Consider the following 21,185-nt stretch of genomic DNA (forward strand, 5'->3'; position numbering starts at 1 on the left):
ACCTGTTTCCATAGAAACGTTCTATTTCTGCAGCTTCCTCTCTGGTCAGTAGCTGCATCATGGCCTCGACTGTCAGGTCATCAGTAATCCTGTGCTGATCGGACTCATTAAAGACTCGCCCACGGAGCTGACACTCAGGACTAGCACTATAACCTGTACAGCATAGTCTCACAAGCTGTGGTACGTGCGCCCTAAGAGGTTATGGGGTAGATTTGGTTCCCCCCAAGCTAAGTTTCTATCATAGACTTCTGCCTATTTCTTCCACTGTTGGTAGCTGGCTATGTTGTGGGGACAATCTTGTTGCAGTTTACAACAGTGTCCCTGGAACAAACTCATCTTATAAAGGGTTCTTTACAGTAAGAGCAGTTTAAACATTCCCCTTGCTAAAAATATATCCATGCCATTTGCAGTCTCTTCCTCCTGGGCAGTCACTTTGTGAAGTCTCTTCTCCTGGGCAGTCACTGTGTGCAGTCTCCTCCTCCTGTGCAGTCACTGTGTGCAGTCTCTTCCTCCTGGGCAGTCACTTTGTGAAGTCTCTTCTCCTGGGCAGTCGCTGTGTGCAGTCTCTTCCTCCTGGGCAGTCACTGTGTGCAGTCTCTTCTCCTGGGCAGTCGCTGTGTGCAGTCTCTTCCTCCTGGGCAGTCTCTTCCTCCTGGGCAGTCACTGTGTGTAGTCTCCTCCTCCTGTGCAGTTACTGTGTGTAGTCTCTTCCTCCTGTGCAGTCACTGTGTGCAGTCTCCTCCTCCTGGGCAGTCACGGTGTTCAGTCTATTCCTCCTGTGCAGTCACTGTGGGCAGTCTCTTCCTCCTGGGCAGTCACTGTGTGCAGTCTCCTCCTCCTGGGCAGTCACGGTGTTCAGTCTATTCCTCCTGTGCAGTCACTGTGTGTAGTCTCTTCCTCCTGTGCAGTCTCTGTGTGCAGTCTCCTCCTCCTGGGCAGTCACTGTGTTCAGTCTATTCCTCTTGTGCAGTCACGGTGTGCAGTCTCTTCCTCCTGTGCAGTCAGTGTGCAGTCTCTTCCTCCTGTGCAGTCACTGTGTGCAGTCTCTTCCTCCTGGGCAGTCACTGTGTGCAGTCTCTTCCTCCTGGGCAGTCACTTTGTGCAGTCTCTTCTCCTGGGCAGTCGCTGTGTGCAGTCCCTTCCTCCTGGGCAGTCTCTTCCTCCTGGGCAGTCACTGTGTGCAGTCTCCTCCTCCTGTGCAGTCACTGTGTGTAGTCTCCTCCTCCTGTGCAGTCACTGTGCGCAGTCTCTTTCTCCTGAGCAGTCACTGTGTGCAGTCTCTTCCTCCTGTGCAGTCACTGTGTGCAGTCTCTTCCTCCTGGGCAGTCACTGTGTGCAGTCTCTTCCTCCTGGGCAGTCACTGTGTGCAGTCTCTTCCTCCTGGGCAGTCACTGTGTGCAGTCTCTTCCTCCTGGGCAGTCACTGTGTGCAGTCTCTTTCTCCTGAGCAGTCACTGTGTGCAGTCTCTTCCTCCTGGGCAGTCACTGTGTGCAGTCTCTTCCTCCTGAGCAGTCACTGTGTGCAGTCTCTTCCTCCTGTGCAGTCACTGTGTGCAGTCTCTTCCTCCTGAGCAGTCACTGTGTGCAGTCTCTTTCTCCTGGGCAGTCACTGTGTGCAGTCTCTTTCTCCTGGGCAGTCACTATGTGCAGTCTCTTTCTCCTGGGCAGTCACTATGTGCAGTCTCCTCCTCCTGGGCAGTCACGGTGTTCAGTCTATTCCTCCTGTGCAGTCACTGTGTGTAGTCTCTTCCTCCTGGGCAGTCACTGTGTGCAGTCTCCTCCTCCTGGGCAGTCACGGTGTTCAGTCTATTCCTCCTGTGCAGTCACTGTGTGTAGTCTCTTCCTCCTATGCAGTCTCTGTGTGCAGTCTCCTCCTCCTGGGCAGTCACTGTGTTCAGTCTATTCCTCCTGTGCAGTCACGGTGTGCAGTCTCTTCCTCCTGTGCAGTCACTGTGTGCAGTCTCTTCCTCTTGTGCAGTCAGTGTGCAGTCTCTTCCTCCTGTGCAGTCACTGTGTGCAGTCTCTTCCTCCTGGGCAGTCACTGTGTGCAGTCTCTTCCTCCTGGGCAGTCACTTTGTGCAGTCTCTTCTCCTGGGCAGTCGCTGTGTGCAGTCTCTTCCTCCTGGGCAGTCTCTTCCTCCTGGGCAGTCACTGTGTGCAGTCTCCTCCTCCTGTGCAGTCACTGTGTGCAGTCTCTTCCTCCTGTGCAGTCACTGTGTGCAGTCTCTTCCTCCTGTGCAGTCACTGTGTGCAGTCTCCTCCTCCTGTGCAGTCACTGTGCGCAGTCTCTTTCTCCTGAGCAGTCACTGTGTGCAGTCTCTTCCTCCTGTGCAGTCACTGTGTGCAGTCTCTTCCTCCTGGGCAGTCACTGTGTGCAGTCTCTTCCTCCTGGGCAGTCACTGTGTGCAGTCTCTTCCTCCTGGGCAGTCACTGTGTGCAGTCTCTTTCTCCTGAGCAGTCACTGTGTGCAGTCTCTTCCTCCTGGGCAGTCACTGTGTGCAGTCTCTTCCTCCTGAGCAGTCACTGTGTGCAGTCTCTTCCTCCTGTGCAGTCACTGTGTGCAGTCTCTTCCTCCTGAGCAGTCACTGTGTGCAGTCTCTTTCTCCTGGGCAGTCACTGTGTGCAGTCTCTTTCTCCTGGGCAGTCACTATGTGCAGTCTCTTTCTCCTGGGCAGTCACTATGTGCAGTCTCCTCCTCCTGGGCAGTCACGGTGTTCAGTCTATTCCTCCTGTGCAGTCACTGTGTGTAGTCTCTTCCTCCTGGGCAGTCACTGTGTGCAGTCTCCTCCTCCTGGGCAGTCACGGTGTTCAGTCTATTCCTCCTGTGCAGTCACTGTGTGTAGTCTCTTCCTCCTATGCAGTCTCTGTGTGCAGTCTCCTCCTCCTGGGCAGTCACTGTGTTCAGTCTATTCCTCCTGTGCAGTCACGGTGTGCAGTCTCTTCCTCCTGTGCAGTCACTGTGTGCAGTCTCTTCCTCTTGTGCAGTCAGTGTGCAGTCTCTTCCTCCTGTGCAGTCACTGTGTGCAGTCTCTTCCTCCTGGGCAGTCACTGTGTGCAGTCTCTTCCTCCTGGGCAGTCACTTTGTGCAGTCTCTTCTCCTGGGCAGTCGCTGTGTGCAGTCTCTTCCTCCTGGGCAGTCTCTTCCTCCTGGGCAGTCACTGTGTGCAGTCTCCTCCTCCTGTGCAGTCACTGTGTGCAGTCTCTTCCTCCTGTGCAGTCACTGTGTGCAGTCTCTTCCTCCTGTGCAGTCACTGTGTGCAGTCTCCTCCTCCTGTGCAGTCACTGTGCGCAGTCTCTTTCTCCTGAGCAGTCACTGTGTGCAGTCTCTTCCTCCTGTGCAGTCACTGTGTGCAGTCTCTTCCTCCTGGGCAGTCACTGTGTGCAGTCTCTTCCTCCTGGGCAGTCACTGTGTGCAGTCTCTTCCTCCTGGGCAGTCACTGTGTGCAGTCTCTTTCTCCTGAGCAGTCACTGTGTGCAGTCTCTTCCTCCTGGGCAGTCACTGTGTGCAGTCTCTTCCTCCTGAGCAGTCACTGTGTGCAGTCTCTTCCTCCTGTGCAGTCACTGTGTGCAGTCTCTTCCTCCTGAGCAGTCACTGTGTGCAGTCTCTTTCTCCTGGGCAGTCACTGTGTGCAGTCTCTTTCTCCTGGGCAGTCACTATGTGCAGTCTCTTTCTCCTGGGCAGTCACTATGTGCAGTCTCTTTCTCCTGGGCAGTCACTGTGTGCAGTCTCTTCCTCCTGTAAGCTCAGCTCTAGACCTCTCCTGCTTTCACTTCCTGTCAGCCATCTTGGCTTCTCTGGGGCTAGTAGCTGTGTCATCTGGCTAAGCACCGAGCCAACATATCTGTGCCACCTCTGAATTCTCTTCTTCCTCTGTCAGCTCTTCCTGGCAGTCAATTACAATAGGAGGTCCTCCCATCCCCTTCACTGTGACCTGAAGGACAATATAAAAAGACAGTTGGGGAAGATCTTCTTCCAGGACGTGTGACGACATCCACACGTGTATCACTGCTCTGCAGACTGGGACTCTCCGAATGGTGCGAAAAGTCCCAGTATGCCATAAAAATGTGACATTGCCCCTAGGAGCAGCCTATGGAAGGGGTTCTTTACTGTAAGAGCGGTAAAGCTGAGGAATAAGAGGAAGGAACAGTAACATCAGTGATGACGAGATCCTATTATTAGTGGGATCAACAGTTGTCATTACCAAAAGGAAAGCACCGGAATAACATGCTCCAGGGGCCACAGTATTAGAGCGTTCCCCACCACCAGAGAGAGCGCCATGTGTCATCATGAGACTCGTACATCAATCATCCAACCCCCGGGCACTGAGGACACAGAGTGGTGGATGAGGCGGGCAGTGTTCTCTGTGCTGAATGCCCTTATTATCCCCGTGTCACTACACCCTGCGGCCGGCTCCGGATATAATGCCACGAAGACAAACTATTTAGAAATCTCGACAATAGAAAGAAAGCGATCTCTGAGCTGCCAGTCTCTCCCGGAACAATATGGGCATTGAGAACGAGGAGATAACGTGCCAAACCAGATCTCATAGTGTGACCATTACTAGAAGCCACAAAAAGAAAGCACCAACACAGCGCAGCTCCCTGCGTACACTAAACGGAAGGTCCGGGATGCAGGGTCCGTGTCATCAGAGGACTCATAATGCTGTTTAACTGCCGGTCACCACAAGAGGGAGACAAATAACTTCTCTGTAACCTACAGAAGACGGCGCTGTAATTAGGGATGTTGAGTGTTCCAGTCAGTGCACTTGTTGGGAGTTCTGTTCTAAAGGTGAAGTGTGTGAGCTGTGTGCAGAGGATCAGGCCGGTGAGTACCCTGAGTGGGACTCCTAGCTGAAGAAACAAGGTGGCCAAACCAGAAATCTGAGTGAGGGTCGGCACCATAGTGAGGTCACCAGCAAAACAATGGCTGCGTCTCAGAACGGACAGAAAGGGCACCCGGTGTCCGGAGAACATAAGACAAGGGAGGTAACGGTTGGTATCGCATATATACGTTCTGATAAAAGAGACGTCCCGCAGAGCTGCTGTATCCTGGTTGTCACTGGTGCTCGGAGTTACGGAGAGACTAGATCTATGTATATACTCAAGTTGTTGCTGCTGCTCTGTTAAGGCCAGTTCACACATTGCGTAAATACTGAGCGGAAAAACGATCACAGATTGACCTGTGGTGCGGAGATTCATTCCACAGCATGTCAATTGTCTTTACGTAAATGCTGCTTATATGTGGCGGGATTTCCTCATTTAAATCAATGGGAATGCAAATCCTGCATCAAATAGCAATTCCGTTTTTGCGGCCGATTCGCAGCAATCCCGCCGCTCAAAACGTAACTCAGAAAAAAATACATTTAAACTTACCTAGGAGTCTGTGTTTCATCCTCCTCGGATGACGATTTATCGCATGTGACCGCCACCGCAGCCAATCACAGGCATCCCAGGAATCGGGTCTGCTAGATTGCCGGCTAAGTGCTGCGGCCATTCCGGGCGAAAAACTGCACCACTGTATTGATCATGAGTTACATCCTGTATTATACTCCAGAGCTGCACTCACTGTTCTGCTGGTGGAGTCACTGTGTACATACATTACATTATTTATCCTGTACTGATCCTGAGTTACATCTTGTATTATACCCCAGAGCTGCACTCACTATTCTGCTGGTGGAGTCACTGTGTACATACATTACATTACTTATCCTGCACTGATCCTGAGTTACATCCTGTATTATACTCCAGAGCTGCACTCACTATTCTGCTGGTGGAGTCACTGTGTACATACATTACATTACTTATCCTGTACTGATCCTGAGTTATATCCTGTATTATACTCCAGAGCTGCACTCACTATTCTGCTGGTGGAGTCACTGTGTACATACATTACATTACTTATCCTGTACTGATCCTGAGTTACATCCTGTATTATACTCCAGAGCTGCACTCACTATTCTGCTGGTGGAGTCACTGTGTACATACATTACATTACTTATCCTGTACTGATCCTGAGTTATATCCTGTATTATACTCCAGAGCTGCACTCACTATTCTGCTGGTGGAGTCACTGTGTACATACATTACTTATCCTGCACTGATCCTGAGTTATATCCTGTATTATACTCCAGAGCTGCACTCACTATTCTGCTGGTGGAGTCACTGTGTACATACATTACATATCCTGTACTGCTAGTTATATCCTGTATTATACTCCAGAGCTGCACTCACTATTCTGCTGGTGGCGTCACTGTGTACATACATTACATTACTTATCCTGTACTGATCCTGAGTTACATCCTGTATTATACTCCAGAGCTGCACTCACTATTCTGCTGATGGAGTCACTGTGTATATACATTACATTACTTATCCTGTACTGATCCTGAGTTACATCCTGTAATATACTCCAGAGCTGTACTCACTATTCTGCTGGTGGAGTCACTGTGTACATACATTACATATCCTGTACTGCTAGTTACATCCTGTATTATAGACAGTGACTATAAATGATTTGATCTGTATGTGGTGGTTAGAGGTGGACATGGCCGTGGGAGGATAGATGGTGATGTAGGACTGTGGTCCCCCGTGTTCCGCAGTATGAGGGGACCATCATCATTTACATCTTACGAGCATCTTACATCAATCCGTCTGTGCGTGCCGTGTGACCGCTGTCTTCCCTTTATTTTCTATTAATCTTTCTGAGTAAAGTTGAGCCTCCGTTCACACAAGACGTTTTCCAGAAGATTATAGGCAGAGGAGACGTGAGGCGACCTGTGCAGGTGTGATGGTCGTTCCCCGGACCTCTGCGCAGGGTCAGTGATCTACAGCTGGGGATATAATGGAGGCTCCACAGATGAATCGCGATGTAACTTGTAAACTCTTTTGCTTCTGCTGATCCGGAGTTACTAATATTGTGTAAGATTCAGACAAATGTTTATCAGACGGTCAGAAGATGCGTGAAATGTAGCGCAGCGGCGCACGCTGTATGATAAATGTGGCGCAGCGGCGCACGCTGTATGATAAATGTGGCGCATTTCTCCCTATTATTCCGCTTCTTGGTTTAGTTTACGACAGTTTCTTTGCGTCAAGTTGTTGCGCAATTTTGGTAAATCTCAGCCACGCCCACTTTCCGGGACCGTTTTGTAAAGGGAGATGTGAAAATTGGCGCTTGTGAAACTTGATGCAACATTATCCGCCAGAAATACGCCACATTTTGGAGCATTTTACCACGAGCTGAAAGACCAACCAACCCGGCCGCCATTACAGCCGTCACTCCGCTTTCCCCGAGCAGCACATCCGTCTAGGACGCATTCTTACACAGTCAGTACTCCAGGAAAGCCGGGTGATCACGGCAGCGGCCGCCATCTTGGTGGTCACCGAGCTTTACCAGAAATGAGGATTGGTATTCATTGTCGGAGACTCGCAGACCCTGAACAAGCAGAGAACTAGAGCGGCTTCCAGCTCCGGAGAAACCGACTCCAGTCACGCAATAATCAAAAGAGGCGTTTATTGTCGGCCGCCGGTACAGGAAGCGCAGACATTCAATCACTTTACGGCTTCACAAGGGTTAATGAACAGTGAATAGAAGAAATAAGAAATGATCTATAAACGTCGTCGATGGACTGGATCCCGCAGCAGATCCTGGTCTCTACAGAGCACGTGGAGGGGGAGGGGTCAGGAAGGGGGAGGGGCTTCTCTATACTGTAGACTTCTTCTGAGACAGGTTGATCTTATCCCCGAGGCTCAGAGCCATGCCCTGCAGGAGGAAGACCAGACATTACTACACGCTCACCGCACACGCACCGTCCTGCAAACCTCATACATCAGGCGGAACGCTCACCTGGCTCTTGGCTCTGATTCGTATGTGTCCGGTGACTGGAGCGTCAGGTCCCAGGTGTATTGGCTTCTCAATGCTGACGTTGGCGAGAGCATCCTCACCGAATATGGAGCGGGCGTAGAGATTCGCAGCCATGAAACCGCAGTAACCAGACAGCGCCTGAAGGAAACGAGAAATCAACTCAATTAATTCCCTAGAAATCTACAAGCGATTACTTTACAGCTGCCCCGGAGGCAAATCATTCACACACCCGGGCTAAGGATTAGAATTGTCTGTACACTGACAGCAGAATAGTGAGTGCAGCTCTGGAGTATAATACAGGATATAACTCAGGATCAGTACAGGATAAGTAATGTAATGTATGTACACAGTGACTCCTCCAGAAGAATAGTGAGTGCAGCTCTGGAGTATAATACAGGATGTAACTCAGGATCAGTACAGGATAAGTAATGTATGTATACAGTGACTCCAACAGCAGAATAGTGAGTGCAGCTCTGGAGTATAATACAGGATATAACTCAGGATCAGTACAGGATAAGTAATGTAATGTATGTACACAGTGACTCCACCAGCAGAATAGTGAGTGCAGCTCTGGAGTATAATACAGGATATAACTCAGGATCAGTACAGGATAAGTAATGTAATGTATGTACACAGTGACTCCACCAGCAGAATAGTGAGTGCAGCTCTGGAGTATAATACAGGATGTAACTCAGGATCAGTACAGGATAAGTAATGTCATGTATGTACACAGTGACTCCACCAGCAGAATAGTGAGTGCAGCTCTGGAGTATAATACAGGATATAACTCAGGATCATACAGGATATGTAATGTAATGTATGCACACAGTGACTCCACCAGCAGAATAGTGAGTGCAGCTCTGGAGTATAATACAGGATGTAACTCAGGATCAGTACAGGATAAGTAATGTAATGTATGTACACAGTGACTCCACCAGCAGAATAGTGACTGCAGCTCTGGAGTATAATACAGGATGTAACTCAGGATCAGTACAGGATAAGTAATGTATGTACACAGTGACTCCACCAGCAGAATAGTGAGTACAGCTCTGGAGTATAATACAGGATGTAACTCAGGATCAGTATAGGATAAGTAATGTAATGTATGTACACAGTGACCCCACCAGCAGAATAGTGAGTGCAGCTCTGGAGTATAATACAGGATATAACTCAGGATAAGTACAGGATAAGTAATGTAATGTATGTACACAGTGACTCCACCAGCAGAATAGTGAGTGCAGCTCTGGAGTATAATACAGGATGTAACTCAGGATCAGTACAGGATAAGTAATGTAATGTATGTACACAGTGACTCCACCAGCAGAATAGTGAGTGCAGCTCTGGAGTATAATACAGGATATAACTCAGGATCAGTACAGGATAAGTAATGTAATGTATGTACACAGTGACTCCACCAGCAGAATAGTGAGTGCAGCTCTGGAGTATAATACAGGATGTAACTCAGGATCAGTACAGGATAAGTAATGTAATGTATGTACACAGTAACTCCACCAGCAGAATAGTGAGTGCAGCTCTTGAGTATAATACAGGATGTAACTCAGGATCAGTACAGGACAAGTAATGTATGTACACAGTGACTACACCAGCAGAATAGTGAGTGCAGCTCTGGAGTATAATACAGGATATAACTCAGGATCAGTACAGGATAAGTAATGTAATGTATGTACACAGTGACTCCACCAGCAGAATAGTGAGTGCAGCTCTGGAGTATAATACAGGATGTAACTCAGGATCAGTACAGGATAAGTAATGTATGTACACAGTGACTCCTGTTTATGGAGATTAATTGTGTAATATGGGGATCAGACTAGTTAAAGAAGCAGTCCAGCAATGTTTTCTTGTTGCCTCTATAGTGCAGCGTAGGCTGCTATTAAGGATAACATAGAGGCTCCGGTGTAGACCGGTTTTAGTTGATGTACCATTTATGGGTTGTCTGCCATCTTGGTTCCTATTTTACCTCGCATATTGTTCCCCTAATGGAGACTACATTTCCCATGATACATCTGGCTTTGAAGAGGGGGCGGAGTCTCATAACTCCTCACTTACTGTAAGTGCAGCGAGTGACAGATCAGTGACATAGAACTGCGGTCCTAGAACCTCGGTGGATTCTTTGTGTCCCCGTCAGTCCTTACAAGCAGGAGACCGTGAGGAGCAGAGGAATACACTGGACTCTGCACACAGCAATCACAGGTACTATAGACAGTCAGAGGTTTATAACTCTGCAGCCAGTCATTGTATGGAGTCACCTATTATATCACTGCACTACTGGTTCAGATAGGGGATAAATGATCTCTTCAGCCGCGCTGTATACATGGGGGACATATAGAAGAACAAGGAGGGTGGAGCTGATGGGGAGGGTGGAGTCGATGGGGAGGGTGGAGCCGATGGGGAGGGTGGAGTCGATGGGGAGGGGTGTGATTGGTGGTGGTGTAATCCTGTAGTTCCCAGGAAGTCAGACACACAGGGACAGTGACCGCCTGTCTACACGAGGGCACGGTCTATTCTGGCGGTCACATAACGCAGCGGCCCATAATAACAGGGTGCAGAGTGTATGGATGTGACCGAGCTGGGAAGACATGAAGGACTCCGCTGGGGAGTTACAATGATAGATGCAAAACTCATTTTGCTGGAGTGCTTCTTTAAAGAGGCTCTGTCACCAGATTTTGCAGCCCCCTATCTGCTATTACATGTGATCGGCGCTGCAATGTAGAGAAGAGTAACGTTTTTATTTTTAAAAAATGAGCATTTTTGGCCAAGTTATGGCCATTTTTATATTTATGCAAATGAGGCGTGCAAAAGTACAACTGCAACTACATTGCAGCGCCGATCACAGGCAATAGCAGATAGGGGCTGCAAAATCTGGTGACAGAGCCTCTTTAACCCCTTAATGACCGGGCCTGTTTGGGCCTTAATGCCCAAGCCAGATTTGTTAAATCTGGTATGTGTGACTTTATCAGAGAATAACTCAGCGAAAGTTTTGAATATCCAAGTAATTCTGACAGTGTTTTTTCGTCACATGTTGTACTTTATTTTAGTGGTAAAAGTAGACTGATACGATTTACGGAAATTAATAAAAAAATAGAAAAAATGAAGAAATGTTGTAAAAATTATCATTTTTCCCTATTTTTAACGGCAATATGTCACATGTACACACACACACACACACACACACACACACACACATACAGTACAATTTTATTTATTAAATATATATTTCCATCTCTTTACTCTATTTTGGCAGCACTTTTGGAAAAAAAAAAATTTTTTTGTGCAATTTAGAGGACTTACAAGTTTAGTAATAATTTTATACATTTTGAAGTACATTTTGTTTTCCTGCACCAAGCCAGGTTTTCAGAGGCTCATAGGTGTCAGAATGGTGGAAACCCCCACAAGTGACCCCATTTTGCAAACTACACCCCTTAAGGTATTTATTAAGGGGTGTTGTAAGTATTTTGACCCCACAGTTTTTTTGTAAGAATTCATGCAAAGCAGGCATAAAAAAATATAATCTCACTTTTTTCATAAAAGTATCAATTTGAAGACCGATTTCTGTGTAAAGCGACCATGAGAATGAAGAAACACACCCCAAAATCTATCACCCTGTTTCTCCTGTTTTCAAAAATGCCCCCATTGTGACTCTAATGCATTGCCTGGACACACGGCAGGGCTTGAAAGGAAGGAGCACCCGGAGGCTTTCAGGACTCCTATTTTGCTTGAAAATGTTTTAGGCCCCGCTGTACATTTGGAGAGGTTTTGAACTGCCAGAACGATAGAAACTCCCCATAAACGACCCCATTTAGAAAACTAGACCCCTTAAGGTATTTATCTAGGGGTGTAGTGAGTATTTTGACCCCACAGTTTTTTGCTAAATTTAATGCATAGCAGGTGAAAAAAAAAAAAAATCACTTTTTTCATAAAAGTATCACTTTGAAGACCGATTTCTGTGTAAAGCGATCATGAAAATGAAGAAACACACCCCAAAATCTATCACCCCGTTTCTCCTGTTTTCAAAAATACTCTCATTGTTGCCCCAATCTGCTTATTAGACGTGTGGCTGGGCCAAAAAGAGAGGGAGCACCCTTTGGCTTTCAGGGCACAATTGAATAAATTCTCGGCCCCCTATCATGCATTTAGAGGCATTGAGCTGCCTGAACAAAAAATAAAAAACCACGCAGAAATGACCCCATTTTAAAAACTAAACCCCTAAAGGTCTTCATGTAGTGGTGTAGTGGGCATGCGGAGCAAACATTTTTTAAAGGAGGAAATAATGGGTATCATTTCAGACACTATGGGTATATAATGTTTCCTTCAAACTCTTATTACGTTTCCACATGAAATAGAGGAGACGTGGTAGAAGGTTATTTTGTTAGAAATATGCCATATTAATAAATTTGCGCGGCACAGAAGAGAAGTGAAGCCGTGTATTCATAACGGACACATGTCGCTATAGACGTATTTGCCTGTACTTATGACTATGTCTTGCTGAAGAAGCAGTTGGTGCCGTTATGATGTCATTGTGGACAGAATTCTGTCCTAATATAAAATCAGTCAGAGAGGAAAAAATAATCTGTACTGGAGTGACGGGCAATATCTTCAAACAAATGGAGGAAAATGTATCCAACGATGTGGCCAACTCGAGTCTGTTCACCGGATAGAAGAACCGGCAGGGCGGCCATGACAAGGGTTTGTTTTTTCAGTGACTGGTTGTACAACGTCTCTTTAGCTTCATCAATCCTTATGAGGGACGAATGTGCCAAGTGACGCGGTTCACCATAACAGGCCCCTGCCCGGCAAGGTAGGAACCGCGATGTGCACAAAACAACCAATCACCTACAGAATATATAGAGGGACAGTGTCCAAAACCATCTATAGGAACAGTAAAGGATCACTAATCCCCAAAATGATGTCAGTATTTCCAGAAGAACCGTAACAAAGCCCATGGTGTATTGATAAGGAACAGCTCGATTATTAGAGATCCTCCAAATAAAAAATATCATGCCCGTATCACGGTACAGAATTAGGAATGTAACAGCCGTATGTGGCAGGACGTAGTCATAAGAAAAAGGAAATACATCCCCAATTTATTCTTGTAACCATCGCTAAAATGCACGACTTCCACTAATTCAGGGGCGGCGCGGGCGGCAGGGGTGGGATTTATCTACTAATTCAGGGGCAGCGCGGGCCGCAGGGGTGGGATTTATCTACTAATTCAGGGGCGGCGCGGGCGGCAGGGGTGGGATTTATCTACTAATTCAGGGGCGGCGCGGGCGGCAGGGGTGGGATTTATCTACTAATTCAGGGGCGGCGCGGGCGGCAGGGGTGGGATTTATCTACTAATTCAGGGGCAGCGCGGGCCGCAGGGGTGGGATTTATCTACTAATAAATGCAATGCCCACATTTATTTTTTATTTCAAGAACACTTGTGGGGTCCATGTTCTGAATAGACAGATGTGGCTCCTGCACAATAAACTGTATTCATTTGTGAGTGATCAAGTCCTGGATTTAATTGTCCAAGAAATGTATAAAAAAAAAAAAATCAAAAAAGGGGAAAATTAGTTTTACAGTCTGAAATAAATAATCCTCCCCGTGAGAATCCCTCCCTCCCTTGGAAAGCTCAGAAACGAAAAATAAAATATGAATAAATGAAATTGACTCCCTAAAAAGAATCCCCCCCCCCACCCTTTTTGGTGTTCCCTAAATTATAGATAAAATTAATAATTAGAAACGGTGTGGTAGGTCTCAAAACAGGGGTAGTTGCACAGGCCTGGATTTGAAGGGCACATGGGGCAGTAAAACCGGGTATCCCTCCTCCTTCCATGTTTACTGCACACCCGGCATCTCCTTTGGGGGTATTCCTTACTCTCAGTGGCAGGGACGGGGTGAAGGAAGTGGCGCTCAGTGAGCCTTTTGACATCCTCTGACTCGGATTCTCCAGGTGCGGGGGAGTCAAACAGGAGGTGCTCTATAACGTTCTCCTGATACTGGAGGAAGCTGAGCGTTCCCTGGGTCTTGTACAGCACATAACTGTTGTAAGTGGCCATCTGGATAGATCGCTACCTTTTTATACCAGGCCCTAGTTTTGCGCTTGACCAGGTACGGTTGTAGGACCTGGTCAGATAGATCGACTCCCCCCATGAACTTGTAGACCGGTTTCCTCTTATCAGAGGTAGCGCCCCTCTCTCTCACTGCCACTGTGGTGTCCTCGTGCACGGTGGAGAGCATGTACACCTCCTTTTTGTCACTCCATTTGACAGCGAGTAACTGGTCACTGGTGAATGAGAGTGACGCACCCCTTACTAGTCGCCTGGACACCAGCTGTTGAGGGAAGCCGACTCTATTTTTTCGTAGCGTCCCACAGGCCCCTGTATTCGCAGCATGGAGGGACTTATACAGGGGGACACTGGGGTAGTAATTGTCGGTGTACACATGGTACCCGTTCTGTAGGAATGGCACCATGAGTTCCCAGACAATTTTCCCACTAATGCCAATATCCTCTGGGCATCCTGGGGGATTAAGGTGGCGGTCCCTGCCCTCATATATAAAAAAGGCACAGGTGTAGCCCGTTGTTGTCTCGCACACCTTATAAAGCTTCACTCCGTATCGGGCTCTTTTGGCGGGGATATATTGGCGAAACGATAGACGGCCCTTGAAGGCCATAAGGGACTCGTCTACCGCTAGTTTTTGGCCTGGGGTGTACAAATTCAGAAAAGACTCAGATAGGAGGGAGATGAGGGGTCTCAACTTGTTGAGGCGATCATGGCCTGGGTCACTTCTTGGGGGGATTTGGGAGTTGTCCGAGAAGTGCATGAAGCGCATTAGCGTCTCATAGCGCGTTCGGGTCATGACAGCAGCAAATACAGGGGTGCTATGGATAGCGCTGGTAGCCCAGTAGGAGCGGATAGACTGTTTTTTTACTATTCCCCATATTTAGGGTAATTCCCAAAAATTTTTTCATTTCACAGACGGTTGTGGGGATCCATCCTCTGGAATAGTAAGAACTGGGATTTTGGGTGACAAATTGCCTGGTGTATAAGTTTGTCTGCTGGACGATTAGTTCCAGGACCTGATCGCCTATAAACAAATTAAAAAAATTATAGGGGGTAAAATTTGTGACATCAGAGTTGATGCCTGGAGTCGCTGTAAATGGCGGAATTTGGGGGGAGAAAGAAACTGCAGGATCCCACATGGCGGGAGGGACTGCAGTACTAGGCCCGGCTCCTGACCCTTCACCGCTGACCGCTGCGTCCACCACCATAGGGCTGGGGGGTCCAGGGGCAGAAGCAGAACTTGTGTCGCTTTCTGAGCCAAGTTCTGCTTCTGACGCAGTGTCCGTATCGCTGCCGGAACCGCTAGAGCACAGCATGGCGTGCGCCTGCTCTGCAGAGAACATTCTGCGGTTCATTATTTTATAACACTAAACTAACAAGTACATTTTTTTTTTTTTTGTATTTTACATTTTTTTGGTATTTTTTTTTTTTTATATAATATAGACACAATACTAACGTAAAAAAATAAAAAAAATACGGTAAACCGCAGTTAATTACAGCAACTAAAACTAATTCAGCGGGAAAAAAAAAGAATTACGGAGATAACAAGTAATTACGGGTAATCTGGCGTGATTACGGGTAATCTGGGGTGATTACGGGTAATCTGGGGTGATTACGGGTAATCTGGCGTGATTACGGACAATATCGGAACACTGGCGAGTACGTATGTGGTGTATTTCACAGTATAATACAGCACAAGATTTCTATAGTATTTCTCTCTCCTCTCACAGATCAACTACAGTGAGAGGAGGGAGGGAAAGAGCACAAATCCTGTCCTGTATTGTGTAAATATGGGACTATGGTCACTGTGATAGGTATATCAGTGACCATATGATCAGGGACCAATTATCAGGGTCCCTGATCAGTTTCTATGTACAGGCAGAATAGCTGCCTTATGTCACTGCGCATGCATGCGCCATTTTCTTTTTTTTTCCCGGCAGCTAGGGACGGGGGGGGGCACGATCGGAGGCAGCAGGGGGCCTAAGAAGCAGTTTTTTTATCTCCTCTCACCAAACATACATAGTGAGAGGAGATAAAATCATAATTTGCTGAGGCACATTTATTGTAACGGCGATCGCCGGTATGGGGACCGCAAACAGCGGTCCCCAGTCACTGCTCCCAGCCCTCAGCTACCTCCGGCAGCTGAGAGCAGAGAGCTAAACCTCCCCCCGGCGGCGCTATTTTATTCCGATGCCGCGACGTAAAAAGTCTATGGCATCGGAATAAAGCCCGTTAGTGACAGACGTAGAAACACGATGGGTCGGTCACTAACGGGTTAATGATCAGGAGTCTCTAGTTTGGTTTCAGAGTCTTGAGGTGGAGCAGCATTTGGTTCCCGGCCCTGACACCCGCACAGATCTCACCTTCTCTGGCGTCAGACACTTCATGTTTGTGGACTTCAGGATGTGCTGCAGATACTCGTTCAGATCTATGATGTTGGTGTTGACGGTGACCTGGAGGGGGACAGAGAGCGCGTCACTATTTGGCCTCCTCCCGATGATCTTAGTTGAGCGACTGCCGGTCCCTTCCAGTATTATAGACAATGAATACGCCGGCGCTCACCTTGTTTTCCCATTCAAACTCCGCCCACATTTGCCGGAACTCCGTGTCTGTACAGCCGGCGGGCTGGATGTAATCCATGATGTCGATGTGAATGTCACTGAGGACCACGCAGTTCCTGTCACTCGCTGCCCCGGACACATCATACACTGCAGAGATATAGAGGTCACGTTACTGCAGGGGCCCCGAACACAGGGGGCAACATATAGGATGCGATCAGCTCCAGGACTCCTCCCCTACAGACCAGGACTCCTCCCCTACAGACCAGGACTCCTCCCCTACAGACCAGGACTCCTCCCCTACAGACCAGGACTCCTCCCCTACAGACCAGGACTCCTCCCCTACAGACCAGGACTCCTCCCCTACAGGTGATGCTTTACTGCTATTTATTTTCTGAAGTCTCAGCTTATTTCTAGTCCTGATTTATTGGGGCACAGCTGGGATCAGTGACTTCAGCTCAGCTGCATTGTCTCAGTCGGAGATATTCCAAAATCCACCTCATAAGAGGTCCAGGCTGCTATTTGTCATCCTCCATGCTTTACACTGCAGTTTTTGGTTGTTCAGATCTGTTCATAAGCAGAAGCTCAGCCGGATGGCAATACATGGAGAGATAATGAAATAACATTTTACATTTTACAGAAGGATTATAAACTACTGAGAAAACGATCGAAAAAACCCTGCTGCCCACAGACTGAGGGGAGGAGCCACAAAAAGGGGAGGAGCCCGAAAATACGGGGGGGGGGGGAATGACTCAGTGGAGCCCCCTTGCGATTGGTTGTTAGTTTATCAGGTATTGACTGGGGGACTCACCAATGTTTCCGAATATAATCCCGTTTTCTGTTGAGGCGACTTTCACATTAGCTTTGATGTTAGCGAAGTCGTGGGGGGCAAGAGTGAGAGGCGACGGCTTTTCCACGAGTTTCAGATCCCCTGAAACGGAGAAATCAGACAAAAATGGTAAGAGCATGAATAGTGATCTACAACTCTGACCCGAGCTGTGCAGGGATCAGCGGCGCCTCGTGTAATAGGAAGACGCTGCTGATCTCTCATGAGAAATGAATCTGTGCGGATGCTACAAACCGCGTCATCCTGGACCTGGGATCGATGCCGCATGACGTATAATCTCACGCTTCACGCCGATGACTCATGTTGTAAAGAAAAAATATATCTGACCAACTCTAAGCACAGAATGGTGCTGCCACCTGCTGCCCAAACCCGGGAACTACAACTGCTGCCCGTCATGCTGTATCCAGTATTATTTCACGTCTCCTCCAGTCCAATAAAACGGAATCATCGTGTAATGAAAAGTTCTGCTACTTTCTAATAGAGTCTCAATTCCTCCCCATTTTCAAGATATTTTTCTTGCTGTCGGTGAATAGGAACAGAACGGCAACTTTCTAATTAATTTTGTGTTTTAATTCCTCGTTTTCAAGATTTCTTGCTGTCAGTGAAGAGAAACATTTTTAATTACATTCAAAGGCTGAAAACCCTGTGCAGACCTAATACTCACAGCTGAGGTTTTGTTAAAATGTATCAGTGTAGCTAAACACAGCAGCAGCACAAATCTCTCTAAAGCGGTGTGAGCAGGAACAGATCAGGACTGGTTTTCAGCCTCTGGATATATATTTCATTCACTGACAGCAAGCAGGGACCCTGAAAATAATGAGAAATTAGAACACAAATCTATTAGAAAGCTGCAGAACATTTCATGATACAATTGGATGAGATGTAACCGCTCCTCCCGGGTCCCTGAAGGTCACAATGATCGCAGAGATTTCCAAGCGCGTGTTCTCACCTAACGTGGCGAGCTCCAGCGTACAGTTCTGCAGGGTGTCGCTGGTCTGATTGACGACTAACACATCCAGGACGATGTCGTACTGATTCACGTGCACATAGGCCTCCGCGTACACCGGATCCGAGAAGCCCGTCAGCTGAGTCACCTGAGAAAACACCACGCCGACAGTTCAATAATGCGTCTGCCGAGTCACATGATACATCGCCCGCGCTAATACATTTTAACAAAACCTCCTCTACACAGCCGGACACAGCTTATACCATAGAAACTCATGTGTGAGAGGTTGTCACAGCCCCGCCCCCTGTGCCTATTTAAGGCGCTAACATCTCCTGTTTATATCACATACGGTGAGCGCCGTCTTTACCTTGTTCAGTTTGGACGCCAGTGGATCCGCTGCCTCCTTCCTCTGGGTGGTCCCCATAGCCGCCAGCAGACTTAGCTGGAACTGATCCTCCTTTGATGCCATCTCGTTCTTGGCGGTCAGCTGCATGAAGGAGATGTGGTCGTCGGCCTGAACCGTCACGTTCCGTTTCTCGGATTCTTTCTACTCGTGGTAAAAAAACAAAACACGTCAATATAAAGATTCCAGGTCACCTCCATCTAGAAGACGTGTGTCCGGTCACCTTCTGTGACAGCTTCTCCTCCTCCAGCTTGGCGGACAGCATGTGGGACAGGGACAGGCGGCACTCCTTATTAAAGATGTCGTTCATCAGCGGGGTGCACTCGGACAGCACCTTCAGACACAGCGAGATCCGGTCCACGTCATCGTCCGTGATCGGCTTCTTGGGGAGGGAGGACTTGCCCAAGTGCAGAATGGTCGCCATGAGAAGCATGGACTCCGCCACGAAGGACTAAAGGGCGAGAGAGGATTCACCATCAACCGCTTCATGTAATGAAGGAAACAATCACAGCAAGCAGAGGAACGATAGAAAACGCTGCAACTCCAATGCTGAACCCTCCAATTGTATCATGAAATGTCTTGCAACTTTCTAATACACAATGTGTTTAAATTACTCTCAATTTTCACTATCTCTGCTTGCGGTCAGTGAAAGGAAATTCACGTTTGCATCTGGAAATCTTACAAATTAGGAATTCAAACCCAGTCTATAAGAAATGTTCTTTATATAACACTGAACAGTCACTTTGTAACAGTGGACACGTCGCAGGTCATTGTATTTGCTTCATTACACCCCAGAAGGGGCATCCGGACTCGATCTGGTGTTATATAATCCCATGGAGTTGAACTAATAAAGTAGAACGATGTTTTTCACACTTACATTTTGTTTTTTCTTATCTTGAACCAAAGCCACGTAGCGCAGAGCGATCTTGGTCAGGGTGGTGGCGAGAGAAGCGGCAACAAAAAAATCTCCGTCCAGCAGAAATCCCCGGAGAGGCGGCCTGTGGGTGACAGTAAAGAGAATAATTCTCATGCTGGGAGAGCGTCTGACCTCGAGCTGGCTTCCCTTAACAACCAGCAGAATTATGTGCGCAGCTCTGGAGCATAATGGAGACTGTAACTAAACTCTGTACACCGTACTGTAGCCTACACCCCACAAATGCTACTGCTACGTTAGGGAGGCTTAAAGCTGTTAGTAGTGTGTCTGCCAGTGCAATGCTAACAGACTCCAAGCCGTAATCAGCAGAATTGTGAATACAGCTCTGAATGTAACGGCAGTATAAAAAAAAAAACAAAAAAAAAACCTCAGAAATAAATAGAACTAGATAATGACTGCCCCGACCTCTCCTCCTCCTTCTTGGTGGTTCGGGAGCTGCTGAGCGCGCTCTGGGTGGCGTACGTGCCCATCTCCGTCACCAGCTTCTGAGTGGGGCCGACTGTCACCTCTTCCTCCGGCTTCACTTCCCCGGACTCCTTCTTAATTTCTGTCTCCACGATCGGTACCTGGAGGAGAGAGGGAAGGAGTTCAGATTCTTCCTTCATTACACTCTATGAGGAGCCTTCTTCGCCAGCCGCCCTCACCTCTCCCAGGGACCGGCGCACTTCAGTCATCACGCTCTGGATGTCGTCTTTTGTGCTGCAATATTCTCCCAGAATCCACAGCGCTCCCCGGTAAATCCTGAAAAACATGACGTGTTATAATCCCAGCGTCATAATCTACAATCTGCAGCTCCGGAGCGTCAGAAACCATCCGAGGTCACTGCAAAAACCTTCACAAGAGGAACGCGAGCAGAAAGCACCGCGAGAAAACGGCAAAACCTTCAACAAGTGACCGCCCCTTTAACGGAGATCCGCCTCCTGGAGAAGCCTTGTGCTTAAAGGGGTTGATCATGTTGGGGTATTTGATCTATACTGATGACCTATCCGCAGGGCCCCAGAAACTATGCTGGGGTCCGTACCAGAAGCCTAAGGATCCAACCACTGCATAGCGGCCGCGCTGCCCCTTTAAGACTGGTGTAGACATCACTGTGCCCCCTCTATCAGCCGGAGCAGCGCTCACTATGGAGAACTCTGCGAGACCAGGTACTACATGGCTATCAGTGACTATACTGGGGCTCCTGCGACACCACATTTCCCTGCATTCCTCCGGAGCACAGGTCAGCCACAAGAACCCGTCATACACTAGCAGATCAACTGGTGTGCAGCAGTGTAAAGAATGGAGGTTTTCCTTCTAGTTGCTGCTTCATCCAGGATCCTGCTGTAATTGTGATTACTTATTTTATATATTTGTAAGAGGAAACCTCCGCAGTCTATTATTATAATGTATGCATAAATTAGTAGATAGAGTACAGATGAATGTATTGAAAAAGAAAAGTCTGGACCTAGCCATAATGAAAACCTCCATTCTTTACACTGCAGGCTGCATCCGGGGAAATATGATACATAGAGACAAGGTTTATATTATATAAACCGGACCCGCCACACATGAAACACACGAGACACGAGG

General features: G+C 47.7%; 1 protein-coding gene across 1 annotated transcript in view; it reads right to left on the reverse strand.

The window, feature by feature from the left end:
• Nucleotides 1-7,492: 7,492 nt before the first annotated feature.
• Nucleotides 7,493-21,185, reverse strand: part of COPB1 (coat protein complex I subunit beta 1) — a 32,212-nt gene continuing 18,519 nt past the window's right edge. The window contains exons 12-22 of the mRNA XM_075838203.1: nt 20,261-20,357; nt 20,022-20,182; nt 19,560-19,680; nt 18,906-19,133; nt 18,647-18,826; nt 18,283-18,427; nt 17,298-17,417; nt 16,491-16,636; nt 16,292-16,381; nt 7,843-7,998; nt 7,493-7,758 (exon numbers count right to left, since the gene is read on the reverse strand). Of these exons, the coding sequence (XP_075694318.1) occupies nt 7,699-7,758; nt 7,843-7,998; nt 16,292-16,381; nt 16,491-16,636; nt 17,298-17,417; nt 18,283-18,427; nt 18,647-18,826; nt 18,906-19,133; nt 19,560-19,680; nt 20,022-20,182; nt 20,261-20,357 (1,504 nt within the window). The 3' untranslated portion in view covers nt 7,493-7,698. The remainder of the gene's footprint in view (nt 7,759-7,842; nt 7,999-16,291; nt 16,382-16,490; nt 16,637-17,297; nt 17,418-18,282; nt 18,428-18,646; nt 18,827-18,905; nt 19,134-19,559; nt 19,681-20,021; nt 20,183-20,260; nt 20,358-21,185) is intronic.

This window comes from Rhinoderma darwinii, chromosome 9, assembly GCF_050947455.1.
Source record: "Rhinoderma darwinii isolate aRhiDar2 chromosome 9, aRhiDar2.hap1, whole genome shotgun sequence".
Lineage (NCBI taxonomy): Eukaryota > Metazoa > Chordata > Amphibia > Anura > Rhinodermatidae > Rhinoderma > Rhinoderma darwinii.